General features: G+C 36.1%; 1 protein-coding gene across 2 annotated transcripts; it reads left to right on the plus strand.

Annotated features, from left to right (window-relative positions):
* Window positions 1–1,260: 1,260 nt before the first annotated feature.
* On the plus strand, window positions 1,261–12,068 carry phf6 (PHD finger protein 6). Of its 2 annotated transcripts, none has more exons than XM_063000449.1 (11): window positions 1,261–1,377; window positions 4,830–5,011; window positions 5,185–5,286; window positions 6,258–6,391; window positions 7,210–7,256; window positions 7,352–7,512; window positions 7,595–7,738; window positions 9,134–9,238; window positions 9,944–10,077; window positions 11,139–11,271; window positions 11,416–12,068. In XM_063000449.1, the coding sequence occupies exons 2-10, from the start codon at window positions 4,880–4,882 to the stop codon at window positions 11,269–11,271; spliced, it is 1,092 nt and encodes a 363-aa protein (XP_062856519.1). In that variant the 5' UTR covers window positions 1,261–1,377; window positions 4,830–4,879; the 3' UTR covers window positions 11,416–12,068. The 2 variants fall into 2 exon arrangements, with proteins under 2 accessions (XP_062856519.1, XP_062856520.1); XM_063000450.1 differs by having other exon boundaries at window positions 4,850–5,011.
* The last annotated feature ends 868 nt before the right edge of the window (window positions 12,069–12,936 follow it).

Below are 12,936 nucleotides of genomic sequence, written 5' to 3' on the forward strand. Positions count from 1 at the left end.
CTTAGCAACACAACTACATAACATTGTTTTGCAATGTCATGTTATGCAATGCATGAACATAAAATTGTGCTGGTCGACAAAACCGAATAAAAGTACGTGTCATGCTCTGTAAAACTGGTAAAATTGGTAAAATATTTACCTTGATTAGTACCTTTTCTTACTTGTGAGATAATCAAGTGTAAACAAACAAGTGTAGGCACAGTAATTAAAATTACTTATAAAATTACTTATAATAATCTACTATATCAATATGCAGTGAACATAAACGTGTTGAAACTTGGTCTATTTTTCATAAATTTACAATAATTGATGTGATATTTGGATAATATTAAGAGAAGGTTGACAGCATAAATCCCGTCTGAATTCAATATATCACTTTTAATTATCTCAAATATAATTAATTTAATTTTTAATTTAAAATTATGGTTAATTTTCCTGTTCATAAAATTATTTAAATCAATCCAGAACTCTAAACAAAATGTCATCTCAAAATAAGTGAATAAGGGATTTTTCTTCTTGACAAAATGAACATTCAGAATTTATATCTTTTTTTAAATGTAGCAATAGTTTTATTGAGTGGGTAACATCTGTGCAGAGTCCTTAGAGTTATTTCCCCTACCTTATTTGTGATAAAAACAAATTGTTTGGTAAAGGCCATGTTGTTTTCCCATCTATTCCAAAAGAATACTGCAGTTGGTTTAGATATAATATTCCTTTGAACAATGCTCCTAATACTTAGGTTAGTATTCTTGTCATTAGGCAACACATATTCATTACCTACAAAGCGCTGATTAGGGGTCACTGCAGGAATAGTACAGTTTATTTCTTTTGGGTGTGTTGATAGCAGAGTAAGAGCTGCTACTGGTATAGCATCAAAGACAATAGGATACTCTCTGGGAGTAAAGGAAATCTTAGTAGTGTAGGTAATAATCCACTTTCATTTAATATCTGACTAACAAGAAGAATGTTAGTCAACCCATCTCTTAATGTATAATTGTATTTCATTAAACTAATAAAGTTTAATTATGTAAGTATTACGTGTCATATTTCAACATTAGTTGAGTAACGTGTCTTTGTTGCTTAGAGTAGACGCGCGCTCTAATTCGTCAGTTGCTGACTATTTTGTAGTGGAGGGAGCTAGGTAAGGGAGAATGGAAGTGTAATGAGACGCAGCCGGCCGTAGGGGGCGTGGCGTTCCCAGCCGTGGTGAACAAACGTGCTTTTTTGCAGTAGCCTGAGCTCCACGCAACGTAACTTGAATGCTCTGCAATGGCAAGACCTGAGATCCGAGCTCTCAGTGTTCGGTAGGCGGAAGAGCCACACACTACCACGCTAAAGCAACGTGAACGAAGCACATCGGCGGTAAGGACTCATTAGGTGAGATTATAAGAGCACGATTTACACTTTAAGTGGGTGATGGATTAAGAAAAAATACATTTTATCCTAGTTCAAGTCCTAGGGTTCGGATTGATGAAACATCGCCTATGGCGCTCTCAACGTGCGACTGGGGGGAATCGATTAGATACTTTAAAATCTCACGATCAGTTTATAAACACACTTTATGTCAATAATAAGTTGACATTATATTTTAAGAACCGTCTTTCTTTGTATAGTTTGGTGCTGTTTCGTTTGTTAACATTCACAGACGTGCTTCTGATCTTCTGGATGTGATGAGTAATATTATAAAATGCTCACTTGTCAACAGGCTGTATAATATAATATAATAAAATAAAATGAAACTGTTGAATGAAATGTGTAATGATACTAGTGCTCAGTATCGGGCCTAGGTTTATACCCCTGTACCCACACGTAAATACGAGGCTGTGTTATGGTGTGTGTGTTGTACTTTTCATTGAGAGTTGGAGATCTTGCAGGTTTTCTGCTCCACACCAGGAGCTTGTGCACGCTGTGTTGTGTTGCTGTTCGGATCGGCGCTGTCTCAGTGCGTGTCCTGAGTTTGATCATGGCACCAGGCCTGCTAGCGCTAAATCCAAACAAAGAAATCATTACACACAACTAGTTCGGTTTTAAACCAGTCTGAGGGAAAACAAAAGAAAAGAGAAGAGAAGTTATTACACTGAGCACAGATCTGTTTGGGATGTGTGTAATACAGCAGCTCTCTCTCGTTCTGGCTCTGTCTTGGCTTGAGTTTGAAAGTGAGCTAACTTGCTGCGCCACTCTTTCCACTTCACATCATGTTTTTTTTGCAAATAATGGAATGAGAACTTCTATTTGCATTCGTTTTCTGTTCGAATGAGGCTCATGTTGGTTTTCGTCTTTGGTCTTCAATGTTGTTTCGTTTTCCTTTTTTGCTTAGTTGATTGAATAATTCCTCCAAAGATGAACTTGTGATCACTACACCTTAAACCTAGATTTTATTTGCTACTTATTTATTTATTAGGATTTTAACATCATGTTTTACACACTTTGGTTACATTCATAACATTACACAAGATCCATCAGTTCAAGTTTAATGTCAAACACAGTCATGGACAATTTAGTATCTCCAATTCACCTCACTTGCGTGTCTTTGGACTGTGGGAGGAAACCCACGCAGACACGGGGAGAACATGCAAACTCCACACAGAAAGGACCCGGACCGCCCCACTTGGGGATCAAACCCAGGACCTTTTTTCCTGTGAGGAAGTGTTAAGCATGACGGTATGTACTGTTGGACAGGAGTTTTATGCCAGGAGTGTCAGAAGATAAATTTCCAAAAATGTTGGGAAATGTTGGACTGACACTACAAATAAATAACCACTTCTATGCTAAGCTGTTGGCAATCTGTGCTTAATAATTAATTTATTTTTAAATCTTTAGAAAATTACCAAGCCACCTGTTAATTGTATCATAGTTCAAAACAGTGTAACTTCAATAACTATCACTTATTTGTTGATTATTGATTATCAAGTAATAATTAACATCCCTTGTAGTCATGCACTGTGGAAGGAAACCGGAGCACCCGGAGGAAACCCACACAGACACAGGGAGAACATGCAAACTCCACACAGGACCGCCCCACCTGGGGATCAAACCCAGGACCTTCTTGCTGTGAGGAGACAGTGCTACTCATTGAGCCACCATGCCGCCCTATTTGCTTTTAAAACATTAAATATCTGTATGGACCTGACATACAGTCTATAACTTCACCCCAAGTTATTTACTTGTTATTTATTTTTTAAGTTTTAAGCATGACGGTATGTACCATTGGACCATAGGAAGGAATTTACTGGTAGAGTTACTTATACGAGTTACGTAATTTATTCTGAGGGAAACAATAAAGATAGTTAGCTTTGTCTAAGTCTAAGCTTTGTTAGGTTTTTTTTTTTTTTTAAATAACAGAAATATAACCTGGTAAACTCTCCAAATATCTTTCTATAAACTCTCAATCTCTACTGTACTGTACTATATTGTACAGGTAAAGAAAACTGTATACACACATGTATTCTATGTCACAATATGACAGCATTGTTTAAGAATGTTTGCACAAATGGAAGATTTGTACATGGACTACTTACAAAAAGGCAGTGAGGATAATCAAAGACACAAGACATCCTCTCGACTCACAAATAACATTAGGCGGGCGGTAAAGGATGCTCAGGGAAACTAGGAACTATGATCTATAGACTAGAATCTGTGAGGGCTCTTTTCTGTGAGGTAGAAATTGTGAATTCTCAGTCCTGTAATCATGAAATATGATATTTTTGTGCTACTTGTCACAAATATTATTAAAGTTGTGATTATCTTTATGCCAGGAGTGTCAGAAGATAAATTTCCAGAAATGTTGGACTGACACTACAAATAAATAACCACTTCTGTGCTAAGCTGTTGGCAATCTGTGCTTAATAAAAATGTTTTCCCCAGCATTGGTTCAAATCTGACCAAATTTTTGTCCTTTTCTCTTAGCACATTGTCTTTAATTTTCCAAGATGAGATTACAAGAGAAATGTCTATCTGACAGCCTCTCAGATGTAAAATTCTGTGTTATGTATAACCATGCAGTCCTGCAAATCACCTTTTTCCATCAAAAACAAGCTTTCTGTTAAAATTTTCAGATTTACTTGCTGGCTACTGAAATTGGATTTATCTAATCTGTTTTGCTGAACTGTTCCATTTATGAATTCTTTAACAACTGGTAATGGCCCCCCAAAGAGCACTTATATTTAAATCCTTTTACTTCTATACTTTACTGAGGGTACAGTGTCTTTAGGATCATACACGCAACACTTCTTTCTCCAAACTAGACAAACTGGGCTGTTGTAAAGAGTTTGTTCAGAGGGGATTGGAGTTGGGTGTTGGAACAGTGTTAATTGAGGTGCAGTTTATTGCTTGTTCTTTGCTAAGCAACTGTTCCTGCTACTTTTAAGTCATCCTACCTTTCAATGCCTGCTTTTTTCTTACTTATCTTTTAATTAGCCTGAAAGCATGTTGTAAACATCTGTGTGGTTGTGAGGTTTCACTGTTGCTACACACTAGGTGAAATATTTCCAACCAACTCCCTAGTAAAAGCAGGTTCAATTTGCTCAAGAGCATTTAAATATATATTAAGAACTTTACATTACTTTATACTACATATTTTAATACAATGACAGAATTCTTGGGCAGGGGGGGACTGATAGTGTTGGCCACTAAGCCTATTGTTGCCATCACAGCCATGTGAAGTATGTTCACTTATATCACCCTTATCTTGTGTAAAAAATAACAGAAATTTGAACAAGAAAGTAATTTGTATGCAGTTGTTAAATCCACTACTTGATCCTTAACTTAACTTTTTAAGTTTTGACTTGGCTGAGCTCAAAAATTTGTAATTAGGTTCTATTCACCTACAGCATTAGTCTTCTAATATAAGGAATCAAGACAAAAGTGGACGACATTGACCATGTCTGCACAGAGGAGAGGAGCTTCAGCACGTCTAAGTAAATGTGCCTTCTGCAGAACGAACCGTGAGAAGGAGTGTGGCCAGCTCCTGGTATCAGACAACCAGAAGGTGGCAGCCCACCACAAGTGCATGGTAAGTGGAGCTCTGCAAGTTTTGAAACCTTTAGAAAATAAGATTAGAAAGTATACCAAGTATGTGTAGTTTGTTTTTTATTTTAGTAAATGCATATATTTAAATTGGATTAAGTCTCTCATATTTTTTAATAGATGTTTGATTAATTTATATATACAATAATTGTGTTGCAGCTTTTCTCATCTGCCCTTGTGACATCTCAGTCAGACAGTGAAAGCATTGGGGGATTTTCTGTTGAGGATGTAAAGAAAGAGATTAAAAGAGGAAACAAATTGGTAAGTACCAAGCAGGTTTCTCTGTAAACCACTTTCAGATGCAAAAGCCGAATGGATTTATGTTAAAACACCTCACAAAAGCGACTGAATCCCTTTTTCCATTATTTGCTTTTTGCATTATACATTTTTCATTCCTTTTTTGTCTCTTGAACTTCTAGTTTAAGATGGTAAACTCTTTATGGTTGCCGCAGATTTCTTTGGTCCCAAAGTAAATAAAAATTTAATTACTACAAGGGATGTTAATTATAACTTGATTAATCAAAAGTCAACAAATAAGTGATTGTTCAATAGTAGAAAGCACAATTTAAATGTATCTCCAACAGCAAATGGTTAATATCTAAATTATAAGTGTGCTGAAAACTGAATTTGACTCCCTTTGTGTGCACATATAATGGTACATGTTTACCCATGTTGTCAGAAAGAATATTGTCACATAAAATTGTGCCGTGCCACTGCGTTAAAACATTTTCACATTTTAAAACCATAAGCACTGATATGTCTGAGAATTTGTGCCTGTTTAGTTAAAAGAACATGTATGAGCACATACATTAATGTTGATTGAGAAGGCATTACATTCCCAAACTATTGTGGCTAAATTGGAAGCTTATCATTTCTTTTACAAACCAAAGTTTGGACATTTTTTAAAAATGAAATAAAACAATAATCAATTAAAAAAACAAAAACAATTTAAAAAATGATTTTAAAATTCTCTTGAATCTTTATTTAGCTGACAATAGTAAAAATGTTTTGACTTAATGTCTTGCCATCAGATGTAGAATGTGATGCCTGCAACACACACCAAAAAAAGTTAAACTTATTTTGGGGCAAAAAAGAGTGAGAAGTTTATATAGATATTGAAGTCACACTGTTTTGAACTATTATACAATTAACAGGTGAATTGGTAAAAGATTTTTAAATGTTGCTCTTAGATAAATTCATTTGCTTATAATCTTTGCTTCTTGTGTGAACAGACGTGCTCATCCTGTCGTCGACCTGGAGCTACTATAGGCTGTGAAGTTAAGACGTGTCGGAGGACGTACCATTATTGCTGTGCTTTAACAGATAAAGCTCAGACCAAGGAAAACCCCTCCCAGGGAACCTACCTGTAAGTAATCATTGCACATGCACATTTGTTTTATATGATATATAGGACAAAAATGACAAGGTTTACAATAACCAGAGAATGAAATCTACCTGCCTGAAAGAGGGTGTGTGTATTTGAACTTCACCCAAGTGTAGAATGGCAAATAGAAGTAAAACATTTCTGCAAGGATCACTGTTGGAGATTTGTGGAGGATGGTAGTATTTTGGGGTCACCAATTTACCAAATCTACAATTATGTGTTAATTACATGCCAATAAACTAATCTAAATGCATGATTTTCTTTTCATCTAACCACAAACATAAATACTCAGAGTTTGCAGAATGCTACTGAAGTAATTTCTGTGGCCAGAAGAAACACAAGTGGAGATTTTGATAAAGAACACTGCTGCTGGGTTTGATTTGAATATAAATAAATGAATATCAATACAGGACAGCCTAAATCTGGCTGTTAGATAAACTCCCATAGCAATAGTTCAGCATTCAGCAAAAGAGCCACAGACCTTCATGCTTCCTCTTCCATATTTGACATTTGCTGTCACACACTGAGGAACTGTCCTGACTAACGATGACTGAGCAGTGTACAAAAACCCTGAGTTTACATTTTGATTAATCTTCATTGCAGTCATCAGTAGTTCATTGGTAGTGCTGTAAAAGCAAAATAAACTATAAAGGGGGTGGGATGTCAGCTCATAATCAGGTGTCCACATACTTTTTGGCAAATTGTGTAAGTGGTTTTATTAAACAGTTTTCCCCATTTGGTGTTAACGTCTTAAAATATGGTATTGTAATTTTAATTTAATCTGTTTTGGCCCTTTGCAGTGTTTACTGTCGCAAACATCGAGATGCCTCCCAGGATGCCAGTGATGGTAATGAATTACATACATTTTGAGCAGTAAAGCCAAGTAAAACTAACTGTATTGTGCTATATTAATGGCGCTTATGCTAAACGTATTGATTTAAGATGATCAAGATGCAGCCAACGATTCAGATTCATCTCCACCACGAAGCAGAGGGCGCGGCAGATTTGAGAAGAGCCGAATCAGAGGCGTTCCCTGCAGCCAGTCAGAAGATGCACGATCGACTTCCTCACAGGGCCTGGATGACACAGAGAGCTCCTCAAATGTGAGATACTGTTTGATTTAGTGTAGTGTATGTTGCATGTGGGAGTGTTTTGCTTTCTAATGTGTGCTCCTGGTGGTTGTAGCGAGACAGATCCCCTCTGAGGGGCAGTCCCAGTGAATCAGGTCTGCGCTGTGGTTTCTGCCATGCTGGTGATGAGGAGAATCAGACCCGTGGCGTGCTTCATTGTGACAATGCAAAAAAGGTTGCTGCCCACTACAAATGCATGGTGAGTTCCACCCATCTTAAATGGTCGACATTTAGGTTGTTAAATAAATACTTACTTATAAATTATAATATAAATTACTTGTAAATTAAACTACTAACTGTAAAAACAGGGTTGGGTGTGATGGAATACAAGTAGTCAGAATATATGTTTAAAGTACAAGTACAAAAAGTACAAAAGTGTATTCTGTACTGGGTAATATGTTGTAGCACATGCAGAATGTGACACTAAAATAAACCCAGACTTCCTGTGAATGGGCTTCCTCCTTCATCACTATGCAAATCATTCATGCTGTGGGCAGCGATGCACCCTATAACTTTTGCACCTTGTACTGAACAGTCTGGATGGTCTTTTTCATCTTTTTTCATCTCATTTGACCACAGCACGTGTTTCTACAATTTTTTGATTCATCTGAGAGGAGCTCCCCCCCAAAGAAATAATTTCTTCATAATAATATCATCATTAATAATAGTAATAAATAAATAATAAATTTGTAATAAGAGTTTAGTAGAATTAACATCACAGATTCTTGTTTATGTAGCATTTTACAAATCTTTTGGGAATGGGGTTTGTATAAACATGGCAATAATAGTTTTTAGAATTTTTAGGACTTGGGTAATGGGTAAAAACTTTCTAATAACTGTGATTTACTGTGGTGCCTCTCACAATGAATAGTATTAATAAAGTCTTTCTTTTTAAAGTGTATTTTAATTGCATTGTGTATGCTGTTCCTTTTGTTTAACAAAATACATCACTGAATATATGTAGTTGCGTTTAGATGATGGGCAGTCCGGGTCCTTTCTGTGTGAAGTTAGCATGTTGTTCCATGTTCTACGTGGGTTTCCTCCGGGAGCTCTGGTTTCCTCCCACAGTCTGAAAACATGCAAGTAAGGTGGATTGGAGATACAAAATTGTCCATGACTGTTTTACATTACACATGTGAACTGATGAATCCTGTGTAACCAGTAACTATCTGTCCTGTCATGAATGTAACCAAAGTGTGTAAAACATAATGTTAAAATCCTAATAAATAAATACATTAGTATTCTGTATTATTCACCATGTTTCAACTTATCCTCCAGAGCACAGGGTGACACAGTGGCACTGTTTGAAGTTTGCATGTTCTCCTTGGAGATACAAAATTACCCATGACGGTGTTTAAAATAGAACTTGAACTAATAAATTATGTGTAACCTGTAACTACATGTCATGTCATGAATGTAACCAAAGTGTAAATCCTAATAAACAATGATAATTAACAAACCATCCTGAGCTTTAGTTTAGTCACCACTAAGTGACACTGTAGTGTCAATCACAATTAACACTGAATGGTTTATGAAACGTCTATGGACATGTGAATCTTGATTTTATTTATAACATCTGGCTCTTTTCTGACAGCTTTTCTCTTCAGGAACCGTCCAGCTCACTACCACGTCACGTGCAGAATTTGGTAATTTTGACGTCAAAACTGTCATACAGGAAATAAAGAGAGGAAAAAGAATGGTGAGTCCTTGTAATTCCAGAACTGATTTAGGCCAGGATGTGACTGCTTATACATGCTGTAGTTTCTTATGGAGTTACCTTGCACATTGCACACTGCAAACATTTGCAGCTTTGCTGTTGGATTTTTACCAATTAAATTAAGCTTTGATTCACTTTGCTGCTGACTCTTTCAAAGCACCACCAATTGTTCCAGAGAAATTGTTCAGATGATGTAGTCAGAAGCAAAGCACAGTCACGACAAAGAGAAGCTGATTCTTACTCTTTCACAAAACCCTGCACTGTTTAAATCGACCTTAAATCTAACATGACGTCAGGAGAATAAATAAAGCATGACTAATAGAGAGCTGTAAAATATGGAGACCGGGTTTGCATTGTAGATGACAAGTTTCCTCTTACTGGAATCACATGTCCAGGCACATGCCGAATGATTTTATGAACCCAATTTATTCTGTTGCTATTTTTAATCTTCTCACGTCTCCAAGATTTTTTTGTTTTAAATTAAACTACATTTCATCTGATTAAACTATCAATATTAGGTATTATTTCACATGCTTTTCTTTAATTTGTTCTATCGATTCATGCTTGTGTTTATAAATACGCTTGGTTGTTTTTAAATAGTTCTTTTGTAAACCCTCACATGCAGTTATTGTGTTACGGGCTGTATGTTGCATTTATGACACTGCTGTTGTGGTTCTTCTGTTTTAGAAATGCACCCTGTGTGGCCAGCTTGGTGCCACTATTGGATGTGAAATTAAAGCCTGTGTGAAAACCTACCACTACCACTGTGGCCTGGAGGACAAGGCCAAATACATAGAGAACATGGCCAGAGGCATTTACAAGTAAATCACCTTTTCCCTCTCACTTTTATTAAGCTGTTGAGTTAGTTTTGTTAGACAGTGATTTGAATCTTGCTACATGGTGTAAAGTGCATACAATATTTGTTTTATTTCTGGTACACTGCTTAGTTCTGCAAGTCTATTTGGTCTATTTGGATCTTGCTCACAGATGACGTATGGACGTGCATAGTGTCTTTCTCTGTACATGATATGACTATCTGGGAGACTTCATCACTGGCAAGTGAAATGAGGGTACAGAGTAAGGGAATTGGTAATGACTACAATTAGAGAAATTTAGGTGCAAATGCCCACCCACAGAAAAATGTTTATTACAAAATAAAAGCACAGAAAATGCTTTCAAAAGTAAATAAGCATCGGAAAAAAACAGTCATGTTTTTATTTAACTATTTTTAATGAGGATTTTGCTCACTTCTTTTGATTGGCCTGTTCACATTTTATTTGTTGTGATGTGATTTTTAAGGAGTTAAATGTGCAAATGTATAATTGTTTTCTAATTGATGCACTTATATGGCCAAAAGTATGTGGGCATTAGGTCATAAGATTGTTGGACAGAACACCAGAACAACCCTCCACTCTGCTGGAAAGCCTTTCAACAAGACTTGAAGTGTCTGGGGATTTCTGCCTGTTCAGATAAAAGGGCATTTGTGAGGTTGGACACTAATGTTTGATGAGAAGGTCTTGCTCGCAATTGGTGTTTCAATTCATCTCAAGGTGTTCTTAAGGAACACGATTTGTGTACATTCATGCACAGGGACACAGCAGTGCTGGAACAGGGTTGGGCCTTTTTCATACTGCCACAAAGTTGGAAGCACCTATTTGAATGTGGGGTTTTTAAACAAGCAGATCTGGTCCTGCTTCACACATAATTTAGTTATTTTATTAAAGAATAACACCAGCTTGATGTACTTTCGTTAGCCATTTCATTCTGTGTTAAATTTACACTCGATAAATCACAATACTCAACTGTTACTTTAGAATTTAATTTAGGACTTAATGTCTTTGCAGGCCTGGACTTGACTAATACATTTTCTTTTTATGATTAGACTGTACTGTAAGAATCACAGTGGAAATGAGGAGCGGGATGAAGAGGATGAGGAGAGGGAAAGTCGCAGTAGAGAGAGGGCTGCTAATAATAACAGAGGAAGTTCTCCTTCATCTCAAGTCAACGGCAACTAGGTGAGATTGGCGAAATAAAACCGGAAAACAAGTTGTGAATAGCGTACGGTTACCAGCCATCCTTTTATGTGGAAAGCTTTAACTGTATATCAGTATGAGTTTTACTTTGGCTGATACACTGATTATAATATGTTTTTTTTCCAGACGCTGGTTGAAGAAAACGGGGGCGACGCGGACAAGATATTTTTATATTGTGCTGAGCTAGAACATGAGCGGTCAGCTCAATATCAACAGTTCCGATTTTGCTCTACTTTTCAGAAACACAATAACTGAACGGCTTTACATTTCTACACTTTTCTCTCTTTTTTACACAATTCTTTATCATGAATAAGACTCCAACATCCAGTTTGTACTATAATCCCACAGAATGCAGTAAGTTGTTTTAAGACACAGATTAAACATAACCTTGGACAGAATATCCTATTATTATTGCAATTTAGACTAGGTTGAATCTGTGTCTAAAGAATTTACACAGTAAAATATGAGCCATTGAGATCTAAAGTCTAGAACTAGACTGACAGATGCTCACTTCCTCATTTTTTTCTTGACAAAATCTTTAAATTGACCTTTTCTTATCAGACTGTCTTCTTGTTCTTTAATGTCTTCATATCATTACATTTCAAAAGTCTGTTGCTGTGATTTTCTGTAAAAATGACTTTCTTTACCTCCTTTTTTCTTGTATTATATTTTACTACTGTATTCTACTCATAAGTAATGTTGAACTGAACACCTGTGGCTTCCTTTATAGTCTGGAGTCAGGATTAAAGATGATTGGCTAGCATGCACTTTTCTTTACACAGCCGTGTACAGTAGTCCTTTCTTTATGCATTATACTTTTTCCCCAAAAGGAACATTCCAGTGGTGGATGAACTCCACATAAAAAAAAAGTCACAATTACAAACACAAAAGCACATGTGAAATGTATTACATTGCTGGCTAGATTTCAAACCACTGGAGATATTTATAAAATGTGGGAAAAAAAATCTTTGAACTCAAATACGCTAAACATTGACAAATGGTATCAGCAACTTATGCTTTTATTAAATAAATGAGCACCTCTATGACCCCATTTTAACAAGAAACTGTATAAAGCTGTTGTATTGCTGTTATTTGGAAAACTTTTATTAAATGCCGTTGCACAATGATGAACGGTGTGATGTAAAGAGCACAAAAATGGACCCATGTGCAACTTACTACATTTAAATGGATGTAGAAGCCAAATTGAACCTTCGAGGTTAAGGTTTGATATATGGTATGAACAGTATATCTTGGAAATGATTGCTGTTCATTAAGCTAAAACAGCTCTATGACGATCCCATAGTAGATCAACAGCTCATAATGTACTGTGTATGTCAGTATTTACACCAAATAGCACAAAATACTGGAACATAATCTAAGTTTGCAAGACTGTTTTAAAAAATATGAAAACCTATAAAGACCCATAATTTTTAGTGAAGCCAGTCACCATCAAAATTCTTAGCTGAGTGGGGTCCACCTGTGTGTAATATAAGTGCTACCTTATCTTTATAAATACACCTTGTAAAAGGCCCCAAAATATGTTAAAGAGCACAAACAATGTTAAGATCAAAAAGATGGGGGACAAAATTTTGCAAAAGCTTTAAATGGGAGCTGAATACTGCACAATCATGATTCTGATTATTGTTC

The sequence above is a fragment of the Trichomycterus rosablanca genome, chromosome 8, assembly GCF_030014385.1.
Source record: "Trichomycterus rosablanca isolate fTriRos1 chromosome 8, fTriRos1.hap1, whole genome shotgun sequence".
NCBI lineage: Eukaryota > Metazoa > Chordata > Actinopteri > Siluriformes > Trichomycteridae > Trichomycterus > Trichomycterus rosablanca.

Coding starts and splice junctions, on each gene's coding strand:
- phf6 (XM_063000449.1), top strand. CDS start 4,880: ATGTCTGCACAGAGGAGAGGAGCTTCAGCACGTCTAAGTAAATGTGCC. Junction 7,513..7,594: donor ACACAGAGAGCTCCTCAAAT/GTGAGATACTGT, acceptor TGGTGGTTGTAG/CGAGACAGATCCCCTCTGAG. Junction 7,739..9,133: donor CTGCCCACTACAAATGCATG/GTGAGTTCCACC, acceptor CTTTTCTGACAG/CTTTTCTCTTCAGGAACCGT.